Genomic DNA, 26,827 nt, shown 5'->3' on the forward strand with positions numbered 1-26,827 from the left:
TACATGCAATTTCCTGTGGGGACATGATATCTATAAATAACCAATCATGGGAAGAGATCTAGAGTAGCATCACCTTTTGATTTTAATGGATTTCACATCCAAGTATGCATTCATATAATTGGAATGGATTATGTCAGCTGCAGTCCTGAACCACTACTTTAGAACTGTGTACATCTCAGTCTTTCATTGAGATTTATCTAAGAGGGACCACAAACGCCATCTACAATCAATGAGGACAGAGCATATCTCTCAACCATCGCTGAGGTCAGAAGCAAAACAGGAATCAGCCAAGCACCCTTCCATCATGCCTGGATCCAGCTCTGGCTGAGGACTGTCCTCCTCCCAGCAAGGGGTGCCATTGTTGCAGCCAGAGGCAGAAAGAGAAGAGGCAGAAACCAAGCATCCTTTCCCCTGTGCCTGGACCAAGTTGAGAACCATTCCTCCCAATTGTCAGTGGCCACCAGTGATGTCAGCTGAAGAAGTGGCAGCAACCAGACACCCTTCCATCACGTCTGGACAAAAAATTCACCGACAGTCCCCTCTCTGCTTTTTAATTGGTGCGTACTTCATGATATTTTAGTTGATATCTCTGTCAGTTATAGATTGCTCTAAGTTGCTTGCAAATGCCCTTTTTTTGAGTAAGCTTCATACACAATTTCCAATCTTTTATTTTATTTTACTTCATTTATACCCCACCTTTCTCCCCAATGAGACCCAAAGTGGATTACATCATTCTTATTTCTTTCATTTTATCATCACAACAACGCTGTGAGGTAAGTTAGAGTGAATAGGTGTGCGACTGACCTAAGGTCACAGAGGAAGCTTCCACAGCAAAGCAGGGACTCAAAGCTGGGTTTCCCAGATCCTGGCCCAACACGCTAACCACTGTACAAGACTGGCATTAACCAGACAAAGAAAATAATTTAAACATGCAAAGACATGCCATAGCACCACTCTTTTCAGCCCCTTGAGTGTTACCAGGCAATATCTTTTTAAAATATCATATTCATATTTATTTTGAAGTTATTAATAAATAAGCAAAAAATTACCAAGCTTTAAGAAACATATCTGAACATATGAAATTTCTATATACCAACTGTAATCACTGGTCCATCTAGTCCAGTACTGTTCACTGTAATCTCCAATGGCTGTCCGTTATCTTAAGCAGAGATCCTTTCAAGCAGAGAAACACCCAACATACACTTAGTCGAAGAAGCCAGGGATTAAACCTATATGTAAAGAAGTGTTGAGCTATTATCCCTCTGTCCAGAAAGTCCTCCGTTTAGAAAATTTATTTCTTCCCCCCCCCAAATAGGTCTTCACTTCTTATTGTTGTGGTTTTCTGCATTGCTTTTCTACTGTCAGGCCCAGTAACTAGTGGGAGGAAAGTATGAAGATTGATCACTATCTTGAACAACTTTAATGTGTTTCACTGGCATGAGATATCGCAGTTTTTTCCAGAAATGCTTATTAGCAGTGGGAGAGGTAGACATTTCCCAGGTAATCCTGGGCAAGATCCTGAGAGCTTTCTTCACTTTGTGAGGTAATGCCTTTGTGTCCCGGCAAGACTTGAACTGGACTAGAATGATCTTTATTGTTGTGTCTTCCAGTGCAGTTTTGACTGCTGCTTCAAACTCAAACATGGCTGGTCCATTGACGTAACTTGGGCTTAAGATCACCACTGTCCGTCTGCTCCTTTTGATAGCATGTACAATGTCATCAGTGTATGCTGGGGAGGAAAGTACAATTACTAACATATTCATTATTTTCTTCCTTCCTTCTTTTATTTATGAACTACTCTTCTCACTGAGACATAGGGTGGATTACACAGTTAAACAAAAATTATGTAAAATGGCTTCCTCCATCTCAGTTCTCTTATACCCTGGCCACGAAAGATGAACAGCAGGGTCATAATAATTGAGGGTGACAATTCCATGCATTTAAAATGCTCTCTATCTAGAGAAAACCATTTGTGTTTAAGCTGTGTGAGAGAAAAGGAGGTTCTAGTTTTGTAGATAGCAAAGAGAAGCAGCCTTGGGACTCCACAAGTACACTGGTATGCTGCTGCTTTGGAAGTACTGTAACCTTGTCTGTTCCTGCTTGTTGCTCTGTGTTAACACAAGTCTTGCAGAAGACTGCAAGTCTTTTATGTTACTTCCAAAGAAAACTGACTCTTGTAAACGTATCATAGGCCGTTTCCACACACATTGGATAACGCACTTTCAATACACTTTAGCAATCCTTTAGCAAGTGGACTTTTTGTTTCACGCATGAAAATCCATTTCCAAATGATCGCTAAAGAGCATTAAAAATGCATTATCCAACATGTGTGGAAGCAGCCATAAAATCTTCAGACACATGGGGAAGAAACGAAGCTTGAAACAGTACTTTGGGTCTCACTTAACCAATCTTGAGAACTCCATGTGCTTCTCTGCTCTGCTTTCTACTGGTGTACTACCAGACATACACAGAGGTGGAGGTATAAAAGGAGATGGAGCCCCCTTGTGACCCTGTTTTCAGCAACTCTCTTTCTCTGTTCTAATCACAACAATCCATAGAGTACACTACCCCTTGATCATTCTATCCCTTCAGCAATGTATACATACCATGAAAGCACAGAAGATATGTTCAAATGACAGAAAGCAGAAACTGACTTTTATGTATGGATCTTAGATAAAGGCCCATCAAAGGAGAATCATAAAGGTTCCAGTCCTTCCCGTAACCTGACCCACATTTCCTATGGTTGTTCCTTCCCACCATTCCATATGTCTTCAAGACTACTGCTATTGGCACGGCAGGAGACAATGCTGGGCTTGTTTTCCGAAGCCCATTCTGTCCTCTTTTCCCCTAGAACCAAACACTGTTTTTAAGGCTTAAAAAGGAATCCCTCTTCCCACCCAAGAGCCTGCATTCATCATTGCTTTCTTCTGTCCTTCTCAAGCCAGTTCCTGGAGTGTTTCTTTTGAAAGATAAGGAAGCATTCAAAATGTAGCACTCTGGCCTCTAGCAATTCTGGTGCCACTTCCAGGAGGTGGGATGGATTGTGCCTCTCCTCCCATGGCATGGTTGAAGGAAGTCAGGTACAGAGAACATTGGCGAAGAAACGAGGCTGAATCAGCATGTCTCCAGAACCAGCTACCCTCTGGCCAGCTACATGACCCAGGTCTCAGGGATTTGCCTCAACAACAATGTGGCTGCAGTGTGCATTACCAATTGAGAGGATGAGTGTGAACATCCCCATTGCAAGCATCTCAGGTAGAAGCAGTTTATGAGGATAAGGTTCCTTTAAGAGATGAGTGGGAAGGAACAACCAAACAGAGATGAAGGGAGAGGTCTGGTTATCAGACAGAAGAGCTTCAGGACAATAAGCAGAAAAGCTCTCTACAAATGGAGTCTTCTAGTTTCTCTGTTAAGAAAGTATAGTTAATTATAGAACAAAGATTCCTGCATAATTTACCAGCCAGAGAACACCACATGGTACCAGAAACGGGCCGTATATTCACAAAGTGGATGTGAAGTTGGAAAGAGTGGATCAGAAGCAAAACGGACCAAGATATGCTGGATCTCTCAAATCGTGCTCATACAACTGTGATAAACAAAGCTGAGAAGCACTGTATGCCAGGTTAAAATGAGGCGTTTGAGAGCTATTTTTCATACAAGAAAGCAAAGCAAGGTAGAGATCTTTCAGAGTTTTGTGGCTGATTGGAGAAAACTGAATTAAACATGTAACTTTGGAGAGCTTGCTGGGTCATTAATAGGGGATCAAATTGTTCAAGAGACACAAGACAGCAAAGTGAGAAATCAAATGTCTTATATTAGCAAAGGGTTATAGATCCAGAGGAGTTAGCCGTGTTAGTCTGCAGTAGCAAAACAGCAGAGTCCAGTAGCATGCATCTGACGAAGAGAGCTGTGGCTCTCAAAAGCTTATGCTACAATAAGTTGGTTAGTCTTAAAGGTGCTACTAGACTCTTTGCTATATTAGCAAAGGCAATTGAAGTGAAGTGTGCCAAGCTGCAGAAGTCGCCCAGAAGAACTGATTTGCTAGAAAGAAAAGTTCTGCTGATTCCGTAGACAGAATTGTCTCTTCAGTAAGCCATAGCATAGCAGAGTATAGAGGGAGAACCCTACAAAAATCTGAGTTTGTTCCTGTGGAGCAGGCAATGTGGGGGAGTGCATGCATCACAGCAAAGCTGGGTATATGGGAAAACTTGCAACGAATGCTAAAAGATGGGCCATTTTTCTAGAATGTGCAGTCAGCAGTTTCAAGCATGTTCTAACACTAAAAAACAGCTGCTCAAGGATAATCTATTCAGTGGTAGGAGTAAATCCAGCAGTAAACTGTTGGTGAATATTATTATTAATTTATAATCTGCTTTTATCACTGAGATCTCAAGGGGGATTATACAATGTGAGTGAAAATACAGCATAATCAACAGCTATGACTTTCGCTGAGCAAAGTACAATAATGAACAAGATAGGACATTCAGGGAAATAGATACAATAGGGAATGGGGAATAGGGACAAAGCCAAGCACAGACATGAAATCTATCTGAAACAAAGCGTAACTAATTTCCATGGCATGTTTAGCAGCGTGGAAGTAAATAACAGAATCTTTCAGACAGAAAGAGACTGGAGAAAATGTGTGGAATTCATTTTCTTATATTTTGCCAATCTCACCAAGTGGGATTTCTAAAATTAGCTTTTCTTAATGAATCTTTCTTAGAATATAGTTTTTATCTGGCTATATAAAACATTACCTCCTCCTGGAAGGATGTCCCGTTCAGTGAGACATAACTTATATCCATATTTGTTTTCCAAAATATGAGGAAGAACCTCCAAAGCAAACTGTTCCTCATTCAGACACATTTGATCTGCTTCAAGAAAATCTGGTTTTGCATAGGACACAAACGCATCAAATTCTTTGTTATCTAGAATAAAATCATAAAAATAAAAATTGCATAACAAAAGAGAATACATCCTTTAAAAAAAGTTCTGAGAGCAGAACCACAAGTGACAAAAGGCACAGATTGGACACTTGTCAGCTTCCCTCAAGTTTTGATGGGAAACGTAGGCAGCTTGGCGGAATGTTGGACAAGTGACAGTTGAAAAGTCCATTGGACAGCAGTCAGAGAGCGAAGCTGTGAGACCAGGATGCCTACATTTCCCATCAAAACTTGAGGGAAGCTGACAAGTGTCCAATCTGTGCCTTTTGTCACTTGTGGTTCTGCTCTGAGATTGGGGAATTGTAGTGGTGGGAGAGAAAGTAACCTTGCTTTAATTCTCCCATCTTAAAGGACACAAGCACTATAACAGTGGCAGGAGAAGTACTAAAAGGACATGAAAAGGTATATGAAAGAATATTACCCCACCCCCAGAGAGATGTCTCCTCAGCAATGACATCACTGAAGAGTTGGGGCTCAAACAGCAGAGCAACTTCTTCACCTGCAGGAGGTCCCATGTTCAATCCCTGCCATCCACAGTTAAAAATGATCAGATAGTAGGTGATGTGAGAGTCTCTGCCTGAGATGTTGGAGAGCTGTCACCCGTCATAATAGACAATATCTTGACAGAAGTATAAGGCAGCTTTGTGTGTTCAAACTAAATAAGACAGGGAATCTCTGAACAACACTCTCACAGGTTTACGTTAAGTTCAAAACAGCCCTGGGGAGCTTGAACGAGATCAGGTAACTGGTGCTAATGTTTAACTCTCTCTCACACACACACACACGTTCTGTTTTCTTGCTGCTATTTACCCTTCATCAAAGAAATTGCAGGGGGAAATGTGGATTTGGGGGGATATGTGTGATCTAGATTGGAGAAACAGATAAGGAAAGGGTTGAACACTTGCTTCCTCAGACTTCTTGCTCAACCTGATCTCCATTCTCATGACTGCTTTTTGAACTTTAAAAAAATATGATGGGAGAATCAATTATGTGTTTCTTGGCCTCTTTGGCCCACAGTGACTTTGTTGTACCACCCTCTCTCAGCCTCAACCTTCCCATCCCATTTGTGATGGGAGGAGGATAATGCTGGGATATGATATAGAATTGTGACAAGAATGAATAATGTTTTTTGAATAGTCAGGATAAATACTATAATTGGTCACTCAGCTATATAGATTGGACTGAGAAAGAGCAACTGGCCCAGGATTTCCTAGTGGGCTGGCTGGGCAGGGATTTTGATTCAGGTCTCCTTAGTTCACTGCACATGGATGGAAAACAAAAAACCAAAACACTGAACATGAAACATCACCTCTCAGACGTGAAGTACCCATAGCAGTTTTCAAAATAGGTTTTCAAATCCTGGCAAAAACTAATAGATCTTCAAAATACAACAAGAGTCCAGGGGCACTTTAAAAACTAAGAAAATGTATTTAGTTTTTAAGGTTCCACTGGACTGCTTTCTTTTGCTGCAACCGCTGCAACATCAGCTACCCATCCTAAATTATCATCATAGTTCTGAATCTCACCAGTAGAGGCCACCACAAGACAAGATGTGTAATTCAACAGAGCTTAATTACTATTTTAGTTCCCAGAAGAAATGCACCTTTTCTCTTGCTATAACCATCTCTTCTACTCCAAAAAATGGAATATCCTTTCAACCTCTTCCTGCACTTGTGCACACCTGCTCAAACTTAGCTACCAACTTTGCATGACAACTACCTGTCCAGACACACAAATATATAACAAGCTGTTAACAACAGACCTAGAATCCCAATGCCTTTCACAGCAATATTTTGGATTCTAATTGGAAGACACTCTGTTAACTCCTGACAGTTTGACTGTAAACTCCTGACTCACACAGCTTACTGCCTCTCTCCCCATACACACTTCTCAGCTCTGCCCATATTCTCAGTCATCAACTGAGACGCTCTCATCCCTCTTTTTCACCCCCTTCTTCTTCTGTAACATACCAAGCATTTAGAGAAACACACACACTTAACTTCAAATTATTATAGACAGGCTAAAGGGGATTTCAGGAAATAGTGGAGGAGAGAGAAATGAGCTCTCCCCTCATCCTTGTGTGTCTTTAGCTTGTATCATCTAATTCTGGATGTACTGAGGAGAATTGTGGTCTATCTTGCCTAAGTGGAACCACCAACAACTTAATATACTTAAACTAAATTAAAATATGGCACATTAAAAGGCACATTAATCTTTTAATAATGTTTTTATTGTTTTTAATCTTTATGTAAAAATCGTATGTTGTTACACCACCCTGAGCCTGTCTGATGGAGAGGGCGGTATAGAAGTATAATAAAATAAATAAATAAATAAAATAAGCGACTTTAGCATTACACAGCCATGTTAACAGGAATTGTTTTTATTAGAACAGGTCTACCAGGAGCCAAGCTATATATTATGTGCAAAATACCACGTAACAAAAATACATGTAACAAAATACCAATTTCCACTTGAAAAAGCAGTCTCAGGAGTAATTTCAGAAATGTGTCTTTTATTGACCACCATCACGCCCTCCCTCAAAAGAATTCTATCTTTACCATCGTGGATACATCCGAAATCCCATAGTGGGGGGAACCATGGTTTTGGGGGAGGGGAATTACAGAGTTTAGTACCCCTTCCATCTCCAAATCATGTCCTTTCAAAATCAGCTTTTAGAAAAATGGGACATTACAGCTTTCTTAGGCACAATTTATTGTAGCATTTCTTTTGGCTCCCAGGTAAAGACAGTACTCTTAAAATAGCCAAAAACCAACTGACAAACTGTCACAAAACATAAAAATACCATAGATCTGTAGTCCTTACCACCTATAGTTTCATCTTTGGCCAGGTAATTCCGATACAGCAGCACTATTTCAATCCAGTGTTGGTAAGCAAATACACTTCCAAAAAATAGTCCAAGAAGAATTGTAATGGCACAACACAAAGTAAGCAGACGAACTAAAGCAGAAAGAGAAAGAATTTGTTTTTAAAATCATCAACTCTAAAATAATGGCAATAAGAGAAGCTAAAACATGGAGTTAAGAGTTTAACACATTCATTCATTCACTCACTCACTCACAAAATTTATACCCGCCTCTTTCTGCCCCCATCAAGGCAGGTAACAGATTAAAAACATAATAAAAACACATCTTAAAGAAACCAAACAAAAACACATAATTAAAACCAAGCTAAAATACACACACAAACCATAAAAACTACAAATAAAACATAGGGCAGGAAGGGGGCATCACTGAGGGAATGCCAGACGAAACAAGTCTTTGCCCATTGGCAGATGACTGCAACAGAAGGGGACAAAGCATGTATTTTGGGGGACAGAGTTCCACAGTTTGGGTGCCACAACCAAGAAGGCCCTCTCCAGAGTTGCCACCTACCTAATGTCAGAAGCAAGGGGCACCCAAAGCAGGGCCTTGGAAGATGACCTTAGCAGTTGGATAGGTTTATAAGGGAGTAAGCAGTCCATCCGGTATGCTAGTCCCAAGCCAAACAGGGCTTTAAAGGTCAACACCAGCCCCCTGAACTGTGCCTGAAAACAGACTGGGAGCTGGTGTAAATGGGCCAAGACTAGAATGATATGGTTCCTAAAAGCTACTCCAGCCAGATCACCGTGGCTGCAGCATTCTGTATTAACTGGAGTTTCCTAACACTTTTCAGGGACAGCCCCATGCAGAGTGCATTGCAGCTATCTAATCAAAACAAGTGAAAACTCATAAGGAACTTGAGGAAGTGGCATCCCATTTCCTCCTCTTTGGCTTCCCTGTTCCCCACCCCATCTCTTTCTGTCTCTCTCTTAGTATTTCACTTCTTTTTCTCCATTCCCCCAATGCCCATTGTATCATACATACCCACACTCACTTCTCTCTCTCTCTCTCTGTGTCAGTCACCCCAGAACTCATTCTCTTTCTTTCACCCTCCAACTCTTTCTTGTTCTGTTCCCCAGTGCCTTCTCTCTCACACACAAAGACACACACACACTTTCTTGCTCTACCCCCCCCCACACACACACACCCATCCTCAGCACTCTGAATGTTTGCTTCATTACTCCATGGCCATTCAGAATGTTGTGTACAAGGGGGTGGCCAAGCAATCCTTCCCTCTGGGGCATGTGTGTTGGCAGTGGCAGCAGCCATTGCTGCTGTGGTAGGGGAAAACCACTGTGTGCCATCTCTGTACTGAAGACGCCTCACTACCTGCACCCCCTTCCAGTCTTTGGGTTCTGCTCCCTACCAGTCTGCTCACTGTGACCATCCGCCTCAAGGCTCCCCAGCCCTCAATGTTGCCTTCTCTCCACTGCTCTGAAGGGAAAGAAAATGGCAGTGTGTGGCTCCTGCCCTCCCCCTCCCCAGCACTTTTCTGGCTCAAGCAGTGGCTCCTCCTCCACCAATGTCTGCCACATGAAGTGAGGAAAGTGGACTTAGCCAGGTCAGCAAAAGTGTATTGTGTGTGGAAGCACAGACAATAATCCTCAATTAGAGGGGGGGGGGCAGGATTTGAACTCCTCTATTAGAAAAAAAATCCAGATTTTTCTGTAAACCTGGGGGATTCCCCAACTTTGTAGAAAAGGCTACCTTAAACGTAAGTGGCCCCAATTCACAGGATTTATGATCCGCAGATTGAAACCATTTGGTTATTAGAATATATGTTGTAACCAGGACATGCTTCATAACAGCCAGATATTCTGTCCAGAAAAGGCTGCAGCTAGCTGACCAGCAGTAGGCCTGCATTCAAGAGCAAATTATAGACTGTCCTTCAAGGGAAGTGCAGCCTCATCCAGAACAGGTAACACCTTATGTCCCGGGCAGATCTTCCGTTCACCAGTAGTGCATCTTCATTAAGCTTCAGTTTATTAGCCTGCCACTACCTCAAACTACCTCCAGGCACTGGTTCATGGTCAGGCACTGGTTCATAGGCCAGAAGTGCAAGACAGAGCTGAGTGTCATTTGCACAGGACAACCTAGACCAAATCTCTGGATTGTTTCCCAGTTGTAAGGATCCTGCCAAAGAATTACAAAAGACTCCACTGGATGGTTTTTTGAAGCTTTATTATAAGACCTCATGTCAAGATATTATGAAGGCATTGCTAAGTTTTTCACTGATAAAATAGCATGAATACGCTCTGATCTAGATGCTAGCTGCAATGCAAGTGAGATAGAAGAAATGATAAATGCACCATCCAGCTTACATTTGGATTGCTTTGAACCAATTCCAATGACAGATCTTAACAGGATCTTGATGTCTATGAAAACCACTACTTGTGCACTCAATCCTTGCCCATCCTAGCTGTTAGTATCAAGTAAGGACCACATAAATGAACCACTGAGGTCTATTGTAAATCAATCACTAACTCAGGGCAGCTTTCCCCAGCAGCTCAAACACGCAGTTATCCGTCCACTACTTAAAAAGCCATCCCTAGACAAAAATGATGTGGCCAATTATTGCCCACCTTTCTGGGAAAAGTGATTGAGAGAGCAGTAGCTGACCAACTCCAAACCTTCTTGGATAACTCTAGTACTCTGGACCCTTTCCAGTCAGGTTTCAGACCAGGGCATGGGACAGAGACAGCACTAGTAGCATTACTGGATGATCTCTGTCCAAATATAGACAAAGGCTATGCCTCCTTATTGCTTCTATTGGATCTATCTGCAGCTTTTGACATAGTAGACCATGCCATCCTGTTGAGGTGTTTAGAAATGGAAGTGGGCATCAAAGGATGTGACCTGGACTGGTTTAAATCGTTTCTCTTGGAGCGGACTCAAAGGGTGGCCATTGGAGATCAGCTATCTCCAGAATGGGAACCCTATCTTGTAGGGTTCCGCAGGGCACAGTCTTATCTCCCATGTTATTCAACCTCTACGTAAAACCTTTAGGAGAACTCATTTGCAGCTATGGAGTTGGATGTCATCAATATGCAGATGACACCCAACTCTATATCTCGCTATCCAGGTCCCCGCAGGATGCAGTGGAAATCTTAGATCACTGCCTGACAGCCATGGTGAAATGGCTGAAAAACAACAAATTGAAATTGAACCCAGACAAGACTGAAGTGATGCTTGTTGGGAAGGCAGAGATCTTGAAGAACATTGTACTCCCCACGTTTGATGGAGTTTGTCTGACCCTTGCAGACTTGGTTAAGAGCCTAGGGGTTATACTGGATCTTGCATCTGATGAGGAGAACTGTGATTCTCGAAAGCTTATGCTACAGTAAAGTTGGTTAGTCTTAAAGGTGCTACTGGACTCTTTTAGATTTTACTGGATCCAGTGTTATTACTAGAAAAACAAGTTAAGGCAGCAACAAAAAATGCTTACTACAACCTCACTAGCCTGGAAGATGGCTTCTTATCTTGACACGACTGACCTGGCCACTTGGATCCATGCTATGGTAACATCAAGGCTTGACTATTTTAATTCTGTATACATAGGTCTCCCATCTAAGTTAACTAGGAGACTCCAATTAGTGCAAAATGCTGCAGCTCAACTGTTATCAGGTGCGAGCAGCAGCATGAACATCACTCCCATCCTACAGTTGCTCCATTGGCTACCCATCAGTTACCGTACTCACTTCAAAGTGTTAATTATTACATACAAAGTTCATCATGGCTTTGGTCCAGCATGCCTCTGCGACTGCCTCCCTCCCTATGTTCCTCCACCGCAGCTTCGCTCATCTGAACATGGTTTCCTGCAGTTGCCAGGCTGCACACAGGTGAAGTCAGCAGCAACCCGAACACCAGCTTTCTATGTGGTGGCCCCTATCCTGTGGAATGACCTGCCTGAGGAAGTCAGAAGGGCCCCTACTCTCCTGGCTTTTCATAAACAATGCAAAACCGAACTATTCAGAAAGGCTTTCTACTCAAACGGGACGGCTGTATTGTATGAATGGGGTCTCAGATGCTTCGCTAATGAGTTAGGGACCATAGACTTCATCACTATATTGCCTTACATATTATCTGCTGCTTTAAATATGTACTCCTATGTACCATCAGTGCTCTATATTGTCTAATGTTAGTCCTAGAACTGATTATGTTCTGCTTCAGTATTTTTTCTACTCTGTATTGGATTCCTGCTAATACTATGTCTTTTAAACTTGTATCTATTTACCCTATGGTATTGTTTATGAAATGTCCTTGATACTGTATTGAAATGTGCTTGATACCGATTGTACTAATCTCATACTGTGTAATCTGCCTTGAGTCTCAGTGACAAAGGCGGACTATAGATAGATAGATGGATAGGAATAAGGCACATGCAAAATCCAGTAAAACATATACTTCAGATAATTGGTTCCTCCCCCCCTTTTGGGGGTTGGGCTTGAATGCCTGAGAGCTCAAGGCCACCCGGCCAGCTGCACAACCCTGAAGGAGCAACCTGGCTGCACAACCTTGGAAGAGCAGCCCGGCTGCATCACCCCTCACCCTTGGGACTGATGGCAAATGCCAACATCCTGACACCAGTCCCAGCCCAGAAAGGTGGTCCAGAAGGATACCATGATCAATGGTATCAAAAGCTGCTGAGAGGTCCAGAACAATCAACAGAGTTGCCAGGAAGGGCAGGGGTCATACACCCCCGCCCCCCAGATATGACTTGGACTGTTGGCAAACGTGGATCTAAAGACTGAAGAGACACATTGCCATTTGTCAGCAAAATGATTTGTTGGTTTATTTACTTCATTTATATCCTGCCTTTCTCCCCCATGGGAGGAAGGTAGCTTACATTAAGATCACTCAGCAAGCTTCCATGGTGGGATGGGGATTCAAACCTGCATCCCCCAGATCCTAGACGAACACTCTAACCACTACAGATTGACTGCATTTACTTGCAGGGCACAGAAGTTGTCTTCAAATCGTATCTGTCTAAGTGGGATCCAGACCTGTACAACTACCAGAAAAAGGGAGTCGTTGGGATACACAGGGAAGACACTTAATCAAACTTTCCAAAACACAGATAATCCATACCTGTCAAGTGTCAAGTTCTTTCTTTCTGTCAATATTTATACTTTGCTTTTCTCTCCAATGAGGACTAAGCAGTTTACAACATTGTTCTCCCCTCCATTTTATTCTCACAAGAACAAACCTGTGAGGTAGGATAGACCGAAAAGATGTGACTGGCCCAAGATCACCCACTGAATTCCCATGACAGAATGGGAATTCAAACGAGACTTCCAGATCCTAGTTTAACAATCTAACCACTACAAATCATGGTTTAGGTTATGCTGGAGATGGGAATGATGCCCTCTTTATTCCCCCAGAAGATCTTTGACAGATCAGACAACCAATGTCATCCCAAATGTGACTAATAATACAGTGTCAGTGATACCTGTTTTGTTTCTCCTCTTGAGTCTGAATACCCCCACAGATTTCCCAGCAGAGTTTTTAGCCAGGCATTTAAAGACTGTACATAAATCCTTCTCAGTCACTTTCTCCAGCCAGAAAGTTTCAAGGAAGGTTTCACCTCCTAGTTCATTTGGAGAAAACCTAAATAGAATAAGAAGCAGATTAACAAAGAACAGGGCCACGGTTGCCAGGAATGTGGAGATTGACTCTTTTCCTTCATCAAAAATCTCAGATGCTTCTAACTGTAGTAAGCGGGGGAGGGGGTTAAATTAGGGAAATGGCTTGGGGAATTGCTTCAATTCACATCAAGGTGTATCCTCTAACACACACCGTGAGGGACAATTTCAAGTTCCATCTTCCAGGAGCCTCAGCCAATTGCTTTCAAATGGTACACTGGAATGTTGAAAAAAAACAACAACAAAGGGCTGTGTTTGGCAGTTTAACCACTGGCCAAGTGACAGAGTTGAGGGCTGTTGGATTTTGGTGGGAGAAGGGCTAGGATGTCTGCAAGTTAGGCAGGGAATCCATTAGGAACTTTAGGTATTTTGAAGATAGGTAGGGTATGGGAGCTATTCCTGTCAAAAACAGTTAAAAGCTTTTCTGTTCCATGTTATAACTTAGAATCAGTAAAACAAAAAACCTGTTTTGTAACTGTTATGCCTTCTCCGGCCCCAGCTCTCCAGTTACTTTGTTACTGTAATACTGAGAGGGCTTCAGAAAAAAAAAAAGGAACCACCAAGCCATTCATACCACTGAAATAAACCTGTTTCTTAGTTGTTTTAATCAAGCCTACTGTGTGGTTCCTCTAAGTTTATAATCTTCTCATAAAAGGCCAAGAGAATGCCAGACGGCACTCTAAGTCCAGGCACTGCCCTCACTGAGGACTAGAAGACTAAGCAGTCCCCAAAAGCCTCAATTATAAAATTACAGTATATATTTTTTAAAAGTTTATAGGTTGTCAAATTTAAATTCCTTAGTTTCTTGGTCTAGCAATGCGGTGTTGTTCATCCTCTCTCTCCCCCACAGAGAGACAGAGACAGAGAGCGTAACACAACATGTCTGAAATTCCTGTTTAGGCTGAAGCAAAAGCAGAATTAAAACAATGGAATGGTCAGCATCTGTAATAGGATCTGACTGTAATTAGGCAGTTAATTTACTAATTCAATAATTGAATGACTGGATAATCAAATGATTTATGCCTAGGCAGGTGAAATGACAATGGCAATATGGGCTGTCTCCCTGATCATTCTGAAAAAAGTCTACCTTTCCTTGTGTCTTTCTTGTGTAAATAAAAGCTAGAACAATACTACAGAGTTTTCTTTCCCCACAGAAATGAAAGGGGTATGATAAAACTCTTGGTAGTTTGAACATTTCATTTTTTTCTGACCTACTAGCATCTATTATCAAACAGAGCTCACAGGTGTGTGTGTGTGTGTGTGTGTTTAGCACTTGCTATATACCTCAGCTAAAGATGGTTCTGTCACATCACCTTCAGTGTTGCCTGCTATGCTTCCCTGTGTGGTGTACTTACTTTTCTATGGGGGGGGGGGAAATCCTCCTAACAGCAGAGATCAGACTTCACAACTGGAAAAAGGACTACTAGGATTGAGTCAGAGACAGACAAAATCTGTCTGCATCCTAGAAAAGGAACAAGGAAGACACTTCACTAGCCCTCTTGCAACAGCATTTTAACTGGGGTAACTAGAATCTAGCACATGTGTCACAGTGCATATTAAGAATGCAATTTTTAATGGACTCCTCTCTTTTTAGTTACTAGTACTATTTAAAAAAACATTGATTTGAATGTATTCAGGTTAGATATTTCCCATACCTGTTTTCACGAACCAGTTCCTCCTTTTGACAGATTTCTCTGTACCACTGAACTAAAGATGAGGCATTGCTTTGAAAACCAAATTTTATTTGGCATTTAAGCTCAAGAGGTTGCCCTGGAGAAAACGGAAAACACACACACACACTCAGTAAAGAGACCCACACCCCCATACACACTATATTAAGAAGAATTTTGGGGCATTTTAGACACATCTGTGTATATTATTTAGCACTAGCTGACTGGAAGAGAAGCGTACAAAGACACATCTTTGTAAAGCACAACATTCTGTTTGCAAGTCACTGCTTGAGGCTACATCATCAGCAAGCATGTATGAAGCAGTTCCAGCAAGGTCCTCTTTCAGTACTGTAGCTGGGATAGCTCCTATGTTTTATCTAAAAAAGCAACCTGGCAAAAGGGCTACATATCCTTAGGCAGAACCAGAGAAGGGTGACATGAAATAGATGAACTGTGGAGAGGCTTTAAAATCTCAGAGGTGGCCAAATCACAGAGGTGGCTGTCTGCTACCTCCCTCCCATCCCCCATAAGCCTAACACGGCTCTTCTGCAGCATCACAGAGCTTGGCTTCAGTCCCATTTGAGCCCCTGCCTGCCCTCTCGCCACCTCTTGCTCCTCCTTTCACTAGCTGCAGTTGCCTGCAGCTGCCAGCTACAACTGGATAATCTGGCCCATCAGAGTTTGGTCCCCTAGATCTGATCCGTGGTTCATCCTGGGGAACTGACAAAGATGGATTATGCCGGATTGGCCTAAATCCATCTATTTTCTGGTTCCCTGACCCAGATTGCACACTCATATATATCTCCAGCCTAACGTAATAATTAATAATATCATCATCATCCTAGGTCACCAAACAAGGTTAAAAATGTAACCAACTAGCTTACCAAGTTCTACTTCTATGTTCCTTTCATTGGGGGGATCCAGAACGATTGGGGGGTTGACAGAGTCTTTTGCTGCAAAAGAAGAAGGATGTCAAACTATGAAGTCTGTTAGGAGTTCCCATTGGACATCAGCATCCTTAGCACACACAATCTTTAGCCTGCTTTATCATTACAATTTCCCAAGTGAAAAACTAACTAGAAATCACAGGATCAGAGACTGCAAGGGCACATACTGCCAGTAATGGGCCTTACATGAAGCCATCCCCTTCTTAGTACTTTGGATGAGCAACTATTCTTAGAATGAAGTACATTTAATTATACAAATTGAACTATACATAGACTATTCAACATTAACCTTTTGGGTGCGAGGAATAAATACATATTCCAGGCTATGTGATCCAACACTAACAGCTGATTTAAACATGCAAGAAAGTAAAGCGAGAACGATGCAGAGTGCATGTGGAGGATTATGGAGGATCACATTTTGAAATAAAACCACCCGGCAAATAGAAAAACCAGCCCAGCAAGCTTTCTCCCTGCTGTGCTCGTTTTCTATTTTCAGAGAAACCTTTTATGTGAAGGAGTGTTCAAAAGTCAATTCTATTATCCGCAGTCTGAAGTGGCACATTCCACCCTACCACTAGGTCTGCAACATGAGGTTACTAGTTAAACTCTATTCTCTCTCCAGCTAGAGACTAGCTCCATTCCTACTGAGACTACTGTGGTAAGAGAGTTCCATGAATGCCACAACTGGGTAGTGCCAACTACCAACACTATTAATAATAACTGTGCTTATATACCACTCTTCCAGACTCAGAACGGTAAACAGAGTCAGTGTTATTATTATCCCCACAATACAGCTGGGGAGCTGGGGCTGAGAGGAGCAGCTTACCCAAGGCCACCTACTGAGCAGTAGTGGGAGTTGAACTAGCAGAGTGTTGATTTGTAGCCCAGCCACTTAACCACTATGCTACTCTATGCTATTACTAATGAGACAATTCATCCTATCTTGTTCATGCATTTGTTGGCATTTCAAAGTACTTAAAAAAAAAGTTTTGTTCCGAGTACTTCCTTACTTCCATGATCTGCTTTTAACCATACTGGAGAAAAGTTAAGGTGCTTATCTTTTTTTCCCCAGTGAAAGGAAAAGGCGGGGGGGAAGGAGGTTGAAAAGTTGTTTCAAACACCAAAAAAACTATAATGTATAACTGAGTTCCAATTATACTACATTCCTTTTCTGTGCTTTATTCCACAACAGCTATTTTTGCACAAATGTGTGTGCCTTGCCCTTTTAAAAAAACACTGTAAGCATCCTTACACAACTCCTTAAAGCAGCTGGATATCATGTTTACATGGGGTGGAAGGAAGCCCCTTCTCAGACAGTAATCTGTAACTAGAGAAGGTAGCATCGTACCTTAGGCTGGAGGAAGTTCCTATTCATACATTATAGAGTAACATATGTTGGGTCAGGGGTCTCCTCACAGTGACTGATTTGGATTGTGACTGTAGCACACAGAGAAGAGATTTCAGCCTTCCCTCTTGTGCGCTATTCCCAACCTGCAGTGGTCTCAAGAGTACACTATCTGGCCCACTGCTGAAACCCCATCTGGATTTCCCCAACAGGCCAAGGTGTGCTGTCCCAGGATTGTTTCAGATTAAGGACACAGAAGGGAGATGATGAAGCCCCTTCTTCACACAAGCAAGAGTTACAATCTGAACTGCCTACAAGGTTAGTTCACAGCTGCTAGCAACCTCAGTATGAGAGCCTCAGCTGCACATGAGACCACCACTGGAATCATGGCCAAGACTAATCCAAAGGCATTGTTTGTGTGAACTGACACCTCCATGTAGTATCTTCATCTGTAATTTCAGAAGGTTAAAAAAGCAACATGGTGGTCATGAAAGTCACAGTATGTGCTTGCTGTACTCACAGGAACTGGGGAGAATCTGGAGGTTATTTGTGACCTAGGCTGATTCCGCACACATTGGATAATGCACTTTCAATGCACTTTATCAATCGTTTGAGGTGGATTTTTTGTTCCGCACACAAAAAAATCCGTTCCAAATGATCTATAAGGAAGATTGGAAGTGCATTATCCAACGTGTGCGGAATCACTTCATTACACAGGACAGAGTGGGACCTAACTTGTGGACTCTGCAGTCTGTGAAAAGCATTCTTCCAACAGAAGCAACTTTTTCTATCAGAGGAAGAGCTGTTTCAATTGCAGGAAGGCTCCAAACTTGGCTTTTTGGAGTGGTAGGATATAGGCTCATCTCTTGGAACAAAGCCTGAGCTTAGTTACCTTGAAATTACTTCCAAGTCAATTTATGCAAAAAGAGGGTTGATAAGTGTTTGAAGAAGTAGGAGAACACCCTCTCTGAGCATGTCCAGTTAAAATAACCGCACATAATGGGAGAAAATTGCAAGTGAAAGACCAAATAGAAAGCATATGAGGCAAAAAAGGAATATAATATCCAGTCCAATGCCAGAATATCAAGTACGAAATTTATTGTTCTGAATGGCTAGATACTTACTGGTGACGTTCACTCTTACTATTGTTCTCATATTCCACCAGGTATTGTTATCCATCAGCATATAATCACATGCGTAAATACCACTATCTCGGTCATAGGCAGGTTGTAATACAATCTTATCATGTTGCAATTTCAAGCCCCATCTGTTCATTTGAAGTTTTACTCTTTTCCCGTTCTAATTGGGGAGGAAATGCACACAGTAAAAGAAGGATTGGCCACTGACAACAGCTAGAGGTCCTCTCCTCTTACTCTACTTTCCAATTCATAAAACAGCTTATCTACAAGGATGAGAAACAAGAACAGCTCAAAAAGAGCATCCCTCCTGCTCTTCCCTCACAATCCACCCCCCCCCCCAGTTCCATTCTTGTTTCTACTGTTTTAGAATCACCTTAAACATCAGCATTCACCATGAGGACTGGCATCCCAATAGCAAGATCCCTCTCCTCCCACCTTACCATTTTATACCATTCACTTTGCAAGTCAGAGTCATTAAAATCATGAGTTTTGCTGCACCCCTTGAAGATCACCACTGATAGAGTCCGCAAACAGGAAATTCACAACAGAAACAGCTCTGACTCACTCAGCACATTATATCACTCTTTGAGTGTGTGCATACAGCTGCGCACACAAGATGATTTACACATTATATGTACACAGGGCTTTTTTCTGGGAAAAGAGGTGGTGGCACTCAGTGGGTTGCCCTCGGAGAAAATGGTCACATGGCTAGTGGCCCCGCCCCCTGATCTCCAGACAGAGGGGAGTTTAGATTGCCCTCCGCGCCGCTCAGTGGCGTGGAGGGCAATCGAAACTCCCCTCTGTCTGGAGATCAGGGGGCGGGGCCACCAGCCATGTGACCATTTTCAGGAGGTTCCGGAACTCCATTCCACCGCATTCCTGCTGAAAAAAAGCCCTGTATGTACAGAAGGAAAACAAGATAGAAAAGGAAGCAATCCAGAGTGGTAAAGAAGAGGTTTGACACCCGACCTTAGAATTTCTGTCATAAATACTATTTAATGTACTATGATTTGTGTGCTCATGATATATTTACAAAGATACTAACAAAAGCCAACAGTCATATTAAATACTTTTTTAAAAATCTATGTGAGAATATTTGTTTCATCTTATTAAACTCCAGAAAGGCAAGACTTTTCTCCTAAACAAGTATTTTTCATTGCAGCTTTAACTGAAAAAAAGAATTAAATAAGTCTAGTTTTCTTTTTGCCTATTCAAAAAATACTGATACTTACCTTGTACCATTTTACTGTTGAGCTATGAAAATGACTGAAACAGCTTTTCCCAGGACAAGCAACAGATTCTCCATTTTCTACAATTAAGCGCAGGTCGCTCCTGAAATTTTTTGTACAATTAGCCATCTCCTTTGTTTGAACATCTACAAAAATACTGATACATGGGATTTTCCCCCTGCATAACATAGAAAGAAAACTCAGCTGAAATCACCAACAGAATTACATATTGAATAAAAAATAAGAATATAATGTAATTTAGACTGTGTTGCATTGTGAGAGTGGTACAGCAGGACGTTGGGAGCCCCCTGGAGACAAAATGGCTGGATATACATTTCAAAGAATAAGAGCACAAAGCATCAAAAAATTAAGCACGTGCTTTCATTTCCCCTCTGATATCAATAGAGCTTAAAAGTATTTGCCGAAGAGCATCCTAAATAAAATAAATAAGAAATAGAGATAATAATAAGGAGAAAAATAAGTTGATGGGATTCTAAAAATTTTGTAGAAGGGATTTTTCTATCCCAGTAACAAACCTATTTGTGCAGATATATGTTCCTGAATCTTGAACCTTTATTGGTTTAAACCAAAGTACGTTTCCACAATACGTAGGATTTCCATTTTTACTGCTGAGCATCTTTCGGGTTTTGCCATCACTCGAGTGCCAGGACCACTGCACCTTACTGTTGTGATGGCAAGAATGATTAAATATTGAGGCTGGGTCCTCTGGAAGCAAATCACACGGTAAGACGAACTTCTGGCCACTAATGGCCCGGTACCTCACATCAACATGCTTTTGATGACATCCTGAAAAGACAGAAATCAGTGACATTCAAGAAGAACATGGCCATTGTTAGTAGTCACAAATAAGCCATTAATTGTTCCTTGCAAAACAAGTGAGACTTTATTTGTTTAAAACTTGAAGCTGAGAAGGAATGAAGGTCTAGCTGCTTCACAGTTGTTCTACAGATACTGCTGAAATGTTATGCCGGCTGTTTATGGATGGCTTTATGCAGAGATCCAAATGTAGGATGGAATTAGAGACTGGAGGATAGGAATTAACACGTGAGTTGAGAAAGCAAAAAAGTCTATCCTGCTGCCATTGAAAAGACATATAGGGACCCCAAGAAAGTGGGGACATGCTTATTTGAAGACCTCCCTTTGTGAAAATCAGGCCTTACATCAAAATATTGCACTACATTTTTCAAACTTTCAAACTTGAAGGTTAACCTTCAAAATAGATATCCACCCAGGAGGAAAATGGGGTAGTACAGTGCCATGAAAGAGCCATACCTTTCCAGACAATGAGCATTTGAACTGTGCAAAGAAGTAGCATATTATTGTATTTTACCTCCACTGTTGAAGTTTGTGGCCTCTGTGCTATTCATTAACAGCAAGAAAAGCCAGCAGAATTCTAGCATTGTTTCCTAATGTTGCATTTCTTCAACATTCATTCTTTTGGCTTTCATGGTAGAGAGAACTTGGTGAGTGGAAAGCTTTTCTGCAACTGTTAAGAAAATACCAAATGGACTACTTAGTGTCTTTGAAGTAACTCATTCAACTAGAAAGATTTGTTTCATGAGTCTATAATCAAAACTTCATTATCCAGGATTGATATAAGCGTTTGTATGGAAAAATGAACGTATGAAGATGCCTTGTACTGAATCAGACTGCTGCTCCAGTTCCCGACTGTCATAATCCCTTGAATCCCACGCAAGGATCTTTCCCAGCTCTGTTACTTGTGAACTTTTGCACATTTGAATAGCCTCCAGAGCACAGTAGAGAAACCATTATTGGGGAATGAACTGTATAAACCCCTACATTATAAACATGGAAGGTTCCTGGTTATCCTCACAGTAACCCTGAGAAGTTGGTTAGACTGCGAGTGCATGGCTAGCCCAAGGCTAACATTCATGGATGAGTGTGGATTTGAATCTAAGTCACTAAGTCACACACAAAAACCACACCGGCGGGAGATATTCACTTATCTTCATTCAGAACCAGTATCCAGAATTCCATTATGTCTCAAAACTGGTCAAACAGAAGATGTGAGAAGAAGGGAACAGGAGGTGGGGGAGGACTAAGCAGTTCTACAAGGTCAATGGCAAATAACATTTAGAGGAATGAGACCTTCTAGCCAGGACTTAAGGCTGAGAATAATAAAAGAAGAAAACCTTTGGGGGCACACTGGACTCCACCCTTATTTTAAAATTTTAAAAAACGATAAGCTCACCATGGTGCTGGAGACGTTGCCACTTATGGAATCCCATGTGTCATGAGAATATCCACCAGTTCCACCACTTTGTTCTGAAGTTTGCACAGGGATAACCGGTCCAGTACCATGGAATCTTTCTTCAGGGCAAATCAAATAGCTACTCTGTGCTGCAGTAGTGGTTAAAATGATTGGTGCTAGAAAACTAGAAAGAACAAGTGGCTCCATCGGTAGGAGCTCTTCAAACTGGCTCTGTTTGAGTGTATCATGTATAAAAATTAACACTATGAAGAACCTCCTAAGAATTCTGGTCACCTTTATGGAAACATGGCCAGTCACCACCACCTCCCAATTGTAAAGTAGACAACACTAACCACGTTAACACTAACTGTGAAAGCAGCATGGAAATGCCCATATCCTTTTGAACACATCTCATAAAGCTGCCTAAGCCATCTCATTCTCTTCTTATCTCTTCTTTCTTCTCTTGTTCCCTTTCCCCATTATCACTGTCTGTTGTTTCCGCCAAAGTTGAAATGAAGCTCTTCCCACTCCTCCCTAAAGTTTATAGACAGTTTACTGGAAATGTGATAAGCGTTCAACAAATACTTTTGCTAATTATTATTCCTTCTATATTACAATAGAATGTCTCATTGGCAGAAGCAATGGGTTACATACTTGTTAATTCAAGATTACCTTCTAAAATGGGATTTAATGCACCCAAAAGATTAACCCAGATCATCACTACAATCTATGATGAACATAAGCAGTGGATTGGATTATCTAGCTTCAAGAATAGTTCTTGCTGTACAAAGTTTAAAATAAACATTATTAGGAAAATGTTAATTCATTCTGAGAGCATCATAAATGATCCATAACATTGCAAAGAAAGTTGGGAGTCACCACATCTGTCACAGCTGTAGTCCATGATGCTTAAGTAATAACCTAGGTGCTAGAGCGCCTGAAACTAAATCTGATACATTTCCTCAGCAAAAATTCACATATTTCCATAGACTTAATTACCAAAATGGACAGCAAAATTTATAGACCAGGTACCAAAACACCTTCACATGTAAACGAATGGTAAAAAAATAACAGTATCTTAGCATGCTGTGACAAAGACAATAAAAATATAAACCTGTTCAGGTTATTTACAAAGGAAGTTTTGCTTAACCAATCCATAAAGGAGGGTATTATAAATTTGTAATTTTCAAACACAGCATTATCTGAAGAATTATCTGCAGGGGTGAAAGCGTACCTCTACATCCTCCGTGATGCCATAAAAGCAGTGGTTAGCTCTAAGCTGGGAACAGTATGTGTGTTTCCTTTTAATCAGAATTTCCTTTACCTCATTATCATCAGCTCTTCCTTTGTTGGTCAAGTGTTTCCGGTAACTTTTCTGGTAAGAAGGGGAGGAGAAACATTGCATAACCTTTGAATGAATACTATCAACTCTAGTAGCCAGAAAATTTAAAAGAGTAGCATCAAGATACTTAGTGCTCATCTCCTTCCCTGGCTTTAATTATGCTTTTTATTTTCATGGTGACTTCAAGCAGTGTCAAGTCAGTCATTTTCCGGCTTAGGTGGCATCATGTGGGTAAGTGTCCCCTCCAGACAAGTGACTTGTATCCCCACCATCACATTCTCATTGCTGAATTTCTACACTTACTCAAAGGAAAGGAAATTTTGACACACTCATTGCTTTTTTGTATTATATATATAATGTGTGTGTATACACACACATATTTCTAAATCAGTAGGTCCCCACAGGAACATCTCAGTCAGCTGATGACAGAACTCTTGTAGGGAAGGGAACTTTGGATCTGAAAAGGAGCCTGAGGTATTTCTTTTACTCCCCACATACTCTCTTTTCTTCCATTTCCTGCTTCGAAGGAGCATTCTCTCCTTACATTTGTTTTGGGTCCTCATATTCTCTTCCTTCTCAAGAAGGCATCTTTCCAGACAAACAGAAGACAGTTGCTTCTGTTTGTAAGAACCCCCAAACAACCTATAAGTCCCTCGTGCCTATGAAGCCTTTATGATCACTTTGCAGGCAGCATACAAGAAAGTCTGAGAAAATTTCCGATCTGCAAACCTCATGTATTGCAGCTTAAGAAGAATTACTGAATTAAATAACCTAAAAAATCCCGGTTGATTCTTATCATTTACATCTCTATGATCAAGAGTTGTAGCCATTTACAAACATAATTTGTGTACAACCAATCCAAGTGAAGTGGGGAGTAGGATCATGCTTGCAAACCTTGAAAAGCAGTATGCCCAGCTGCATGCACACAGCCTAGACTCCTAACAGTTTGTGCACATCCAAGCTTTGTGCAAACACGCTGAAGAGGGAGTCAAAGGGATACCTACAATAGACCCCGGGGAAGGGGGGGAATTACCTGCAGGAAATCTTAAAATTTTTATACAGCTTTGGACCAAGTAAGTACAAAATTAACGTGGGCAGACATTCTAATTCTATGGCATTTATTCTTCATCTGCCATTTTCCAAGATATCTAATTGATGAAGGAACCCCTGAATGAGTGCATGCAGAATGCTCTTTTCCAAAGTTGAAAATATAGACACAAGGGAGATGCTAGAGATGGAATCTAGTTACTAAGAGGGTAGGGTCAGAATGCAAGAATAAGACAAGAAGAACATTGCCTCCTTCAAACTCACCTAAATTTGAGCTACCTGTACAAAAAAAATGTTTAAAATTATTATCCAATCAACTTTTTGTAAAACTAAATCTAAAACTTCTCTAGATTTCTAGAATTTTGGCTGAACAGTCATAAACTTGCCAGGATAGAATTGAGAAGAAGAAATTCAGAAGGTGAAACTTTCCCAATCATTTTTGGAAAGAGCTTCATTTGCTGAATTTCTATGACCTATGAAGTTAAAAGGCAGAGGACCCTTCCTTTCTTACCAATCCTAAAAATAAGTTATGAAAGAGGGAGTTGCCTAAGAAAATCCTTAGTTCTACTTTCATAAACTTAAAGACAACAGGGAAACTGATCCCAAAAACCATTTACAGTGGTTAAGTGGTTTGGCTGCGAAACAGCGCTCTACTGGTTCAAATCCCACTACTGCCATGAGCTCAGTAGGTGGCCTTGGGTAAGCCACTCCTCTCAGCCCCAGCTCCCCAGCTGTATTGTAGGGATAATAACAACACTAACATGTTCACCGCTCTGGGTGGGGCACTCATCTGTCTAGAAAAACGGTATATTAGCGGTTATTATTATTATTATTATTAATATGATCCAATTTGGCATCTATTGCTTTTTAATCTTGTGTGTCACTAAAACTGGCATTTTTAATACAAGGACTGCACTGCTTTCAACCTGTTAAGAGAACTGCATCCTGGCTGATATTTTGTGGACTGGTGGTATTTGTATTTCCAAGGAGATGCTTCCTTTTCTTTCTGTTTATTTCTTCCACCCAATGCCAGGGTTGCAATATGATACTATCTAGCCACACTGAGTACTCAGTTAAGTTTCCCACAGATATGCTATGGCTTGTACAAAGAAGCTTTAATATCATGGCCTTAAAATTATGCCCTCCTTTTGTTTGTTTTGATGTCCAATTTAAGACCGCTAGAGGACTTCTAAGCTTGCACATTGTTTTATGCCATTTTGGTTTGGTCTCAGTAAACGGTATTATGTGGCTTTGTTTTTGGATTTTCCTTTAAACTAACTTGACTACCTACGTTACCTCTTACAACAGAAACTATCACTACTCCCTATACATACATACAAAGAAAGACCAATGTCCAAGAAAAAAACCCTAACTTAATCTTGCCAGGGAGAAAAAAATTACATATCATATATAGCAAGCATCAGATACAGGAAAGATGGGAAAGCATCCCTTTCCAATTTGGCAAGGTTTCCAGTTTGAAAAACTGGAATGCTGATTCTTTATGATCCCAGTTCTTCTGTTCCGCTACCTCTTTTTAAGTGAGGAAGAAAAATCAAGTTTGATTCCAAGCAACCACCTACCTCCTGTACAAATAAAGCACTGATTGTATGGCAGAGCCCCACACGGTGGACACGCCCAGCAGAGGCAGGAAAACTGGCCCCCAACCTATCCGTCGAACTGTCGGTTCAGGCGAACGGGATTGCCTAGGGACTAAGCAGGCGCCTAACGAAGGGGGTTCCTGAACATCTCCTGCTGCTGCTTCAAGCAGGTTCCGGAGCAGACGACGCAGGAATAGACTAGCTGGCCTATGGGAAAGCCTCTCGGTGTAAAGAAGGCGGCGGCGCCTTCCTCTCTTGCACCTCTCATTGGCTGCCGTGGCATTGCCTTTCCGATCTCGTCGAGTGTAACGAATACCGGAGGGTTGAAGACGTTTGGGGATAAACTTTGTGACTGGCCCTCTGGCTACAGGGTATGCACTCAAAATGGGGAGAATCCGGGACGTTCCCCGAGCAGTTAAATCCCCGAGGCAGAAACCGAATTGTTCCGGGAAACGGGTGCTTGAAGGGTGCGCGGTTTCCACCCTTGCGGTGGCACATTTCCCCCTGCTACGGGCAGAGGCAAGCTGCCTTTTAAGCGTCCCACGATACGTTTCTCCTAATGACTGTTCGCCTGGAACGGCTTTTTACAGGTGGAGGGTGTAGAGAAATGACAGCTGAGGTAGTGAAATGACTAATTGCCTCCAAACCGAGGTCAAATGTACAGCGTTGGGAGGAAATTGTATACCGTACTTTTCCGTATGTTGGGCTGATTAATGCTAAGGTGACAATATCGGCTAACCAAGTTTTCCAGAGGCATAAAAGCAATTCCACCAGTAGAAAAAAATAGTATCCCCCCCCCCGCCCCCATTTTCC

General features: G+C 41.6%; 1 protein-coding gene across 4 annotated transcripts; it reads right to left on the minus strand.

Moving 5' to 3' along the window:
* Positions 1-62: 62 nt before the first annotated feature.
* On the minus strand, positions 63-26,175 carry IL18RAP (interleukin 18 receptor accessory protein). Of its 4 annotated transcripts, none has more exons than XM_054975137.1 (13): positions 25,997-26,175; positions 23,352-23,402; positions 22,028-22,176; positions 21,146-21,301; positions 20,331-20,601; positions 19,798-19,972; positions 18,551-18,725; positions 16,019-16,087; positions 15,120-15,234; positions 13,272-13,429; positions 7,767-7,901; positions 4,758-4,928; positions 63-1,729 (listed from the first exon to the last, which is right to left on the minus strand). In XM_054975137.1, exons 4-13 carry the CDS (start codon positions 21,213-21,215, stop codon positions 1,362-1,364), a joined length of 1,707 nt encoding a protein of 568 aa, XP_054831112.1. In that variant the 5' UTR covers positions 21,216-21,301; positions 22,028-22,176; positions 23,352-23,402; positions 25,997-26,175; the 3' UTR covers positions 63-1,361. The 4 variants fall into 4 exon arrangements, with proteins under 4 accessions (XP_054831112.1, XP_054831111.1, XP_054831110.1 ...); XM_054975136.1 differs by having other exon boundaries at positions 23,262-23,402; XM_054975135.1 differs by having other exon boundaries at positions 22,028-22,211; positions 23,262-23,402.
* Between the last annotated feature and the right edge of the window lie 652 nt (positions 26,176-26,827).

The sequence above is a fragment of the Eublepharis macularius genome, chromosome 3, assembly GCF_028583425.1.
Source record: "Eublepharis macularius isolate TG4126 chromosome 3, MPM_Emac_v1.0, whole genome shotgun sequence".
NCBI lineage: Eukaryota > Metazoa > Chordata > Lepidosauria > Squamata > Eublepharidae > Eublepharis > Eublepharis macularius.

Bases quoted from the DNA above. Each gene is read 5' to 3' on its own strand.
- IL18RAP (XM_054975137.1), bottom strand. From the start codon at position 21,215: ATGCTAGAATTCTGCTGGCTTTTCTTGCTGTTAATGAATAGCACAGAG. The intron at 18,726-19,797 runs GTAAGTATCAGT...CTCCCCAATTAG, and splicing joins CAACAGTAAAATGGTACAAG to AACGGGAAAAGAGTAAAACT. The intron at 7,902-13,271 runs GTATCACTGACA...TTTCTGCTTTAG, and splicing joins CAAGAGGAGAAACAAAACAG to TTCGTCTGCTTACTTTGTGT.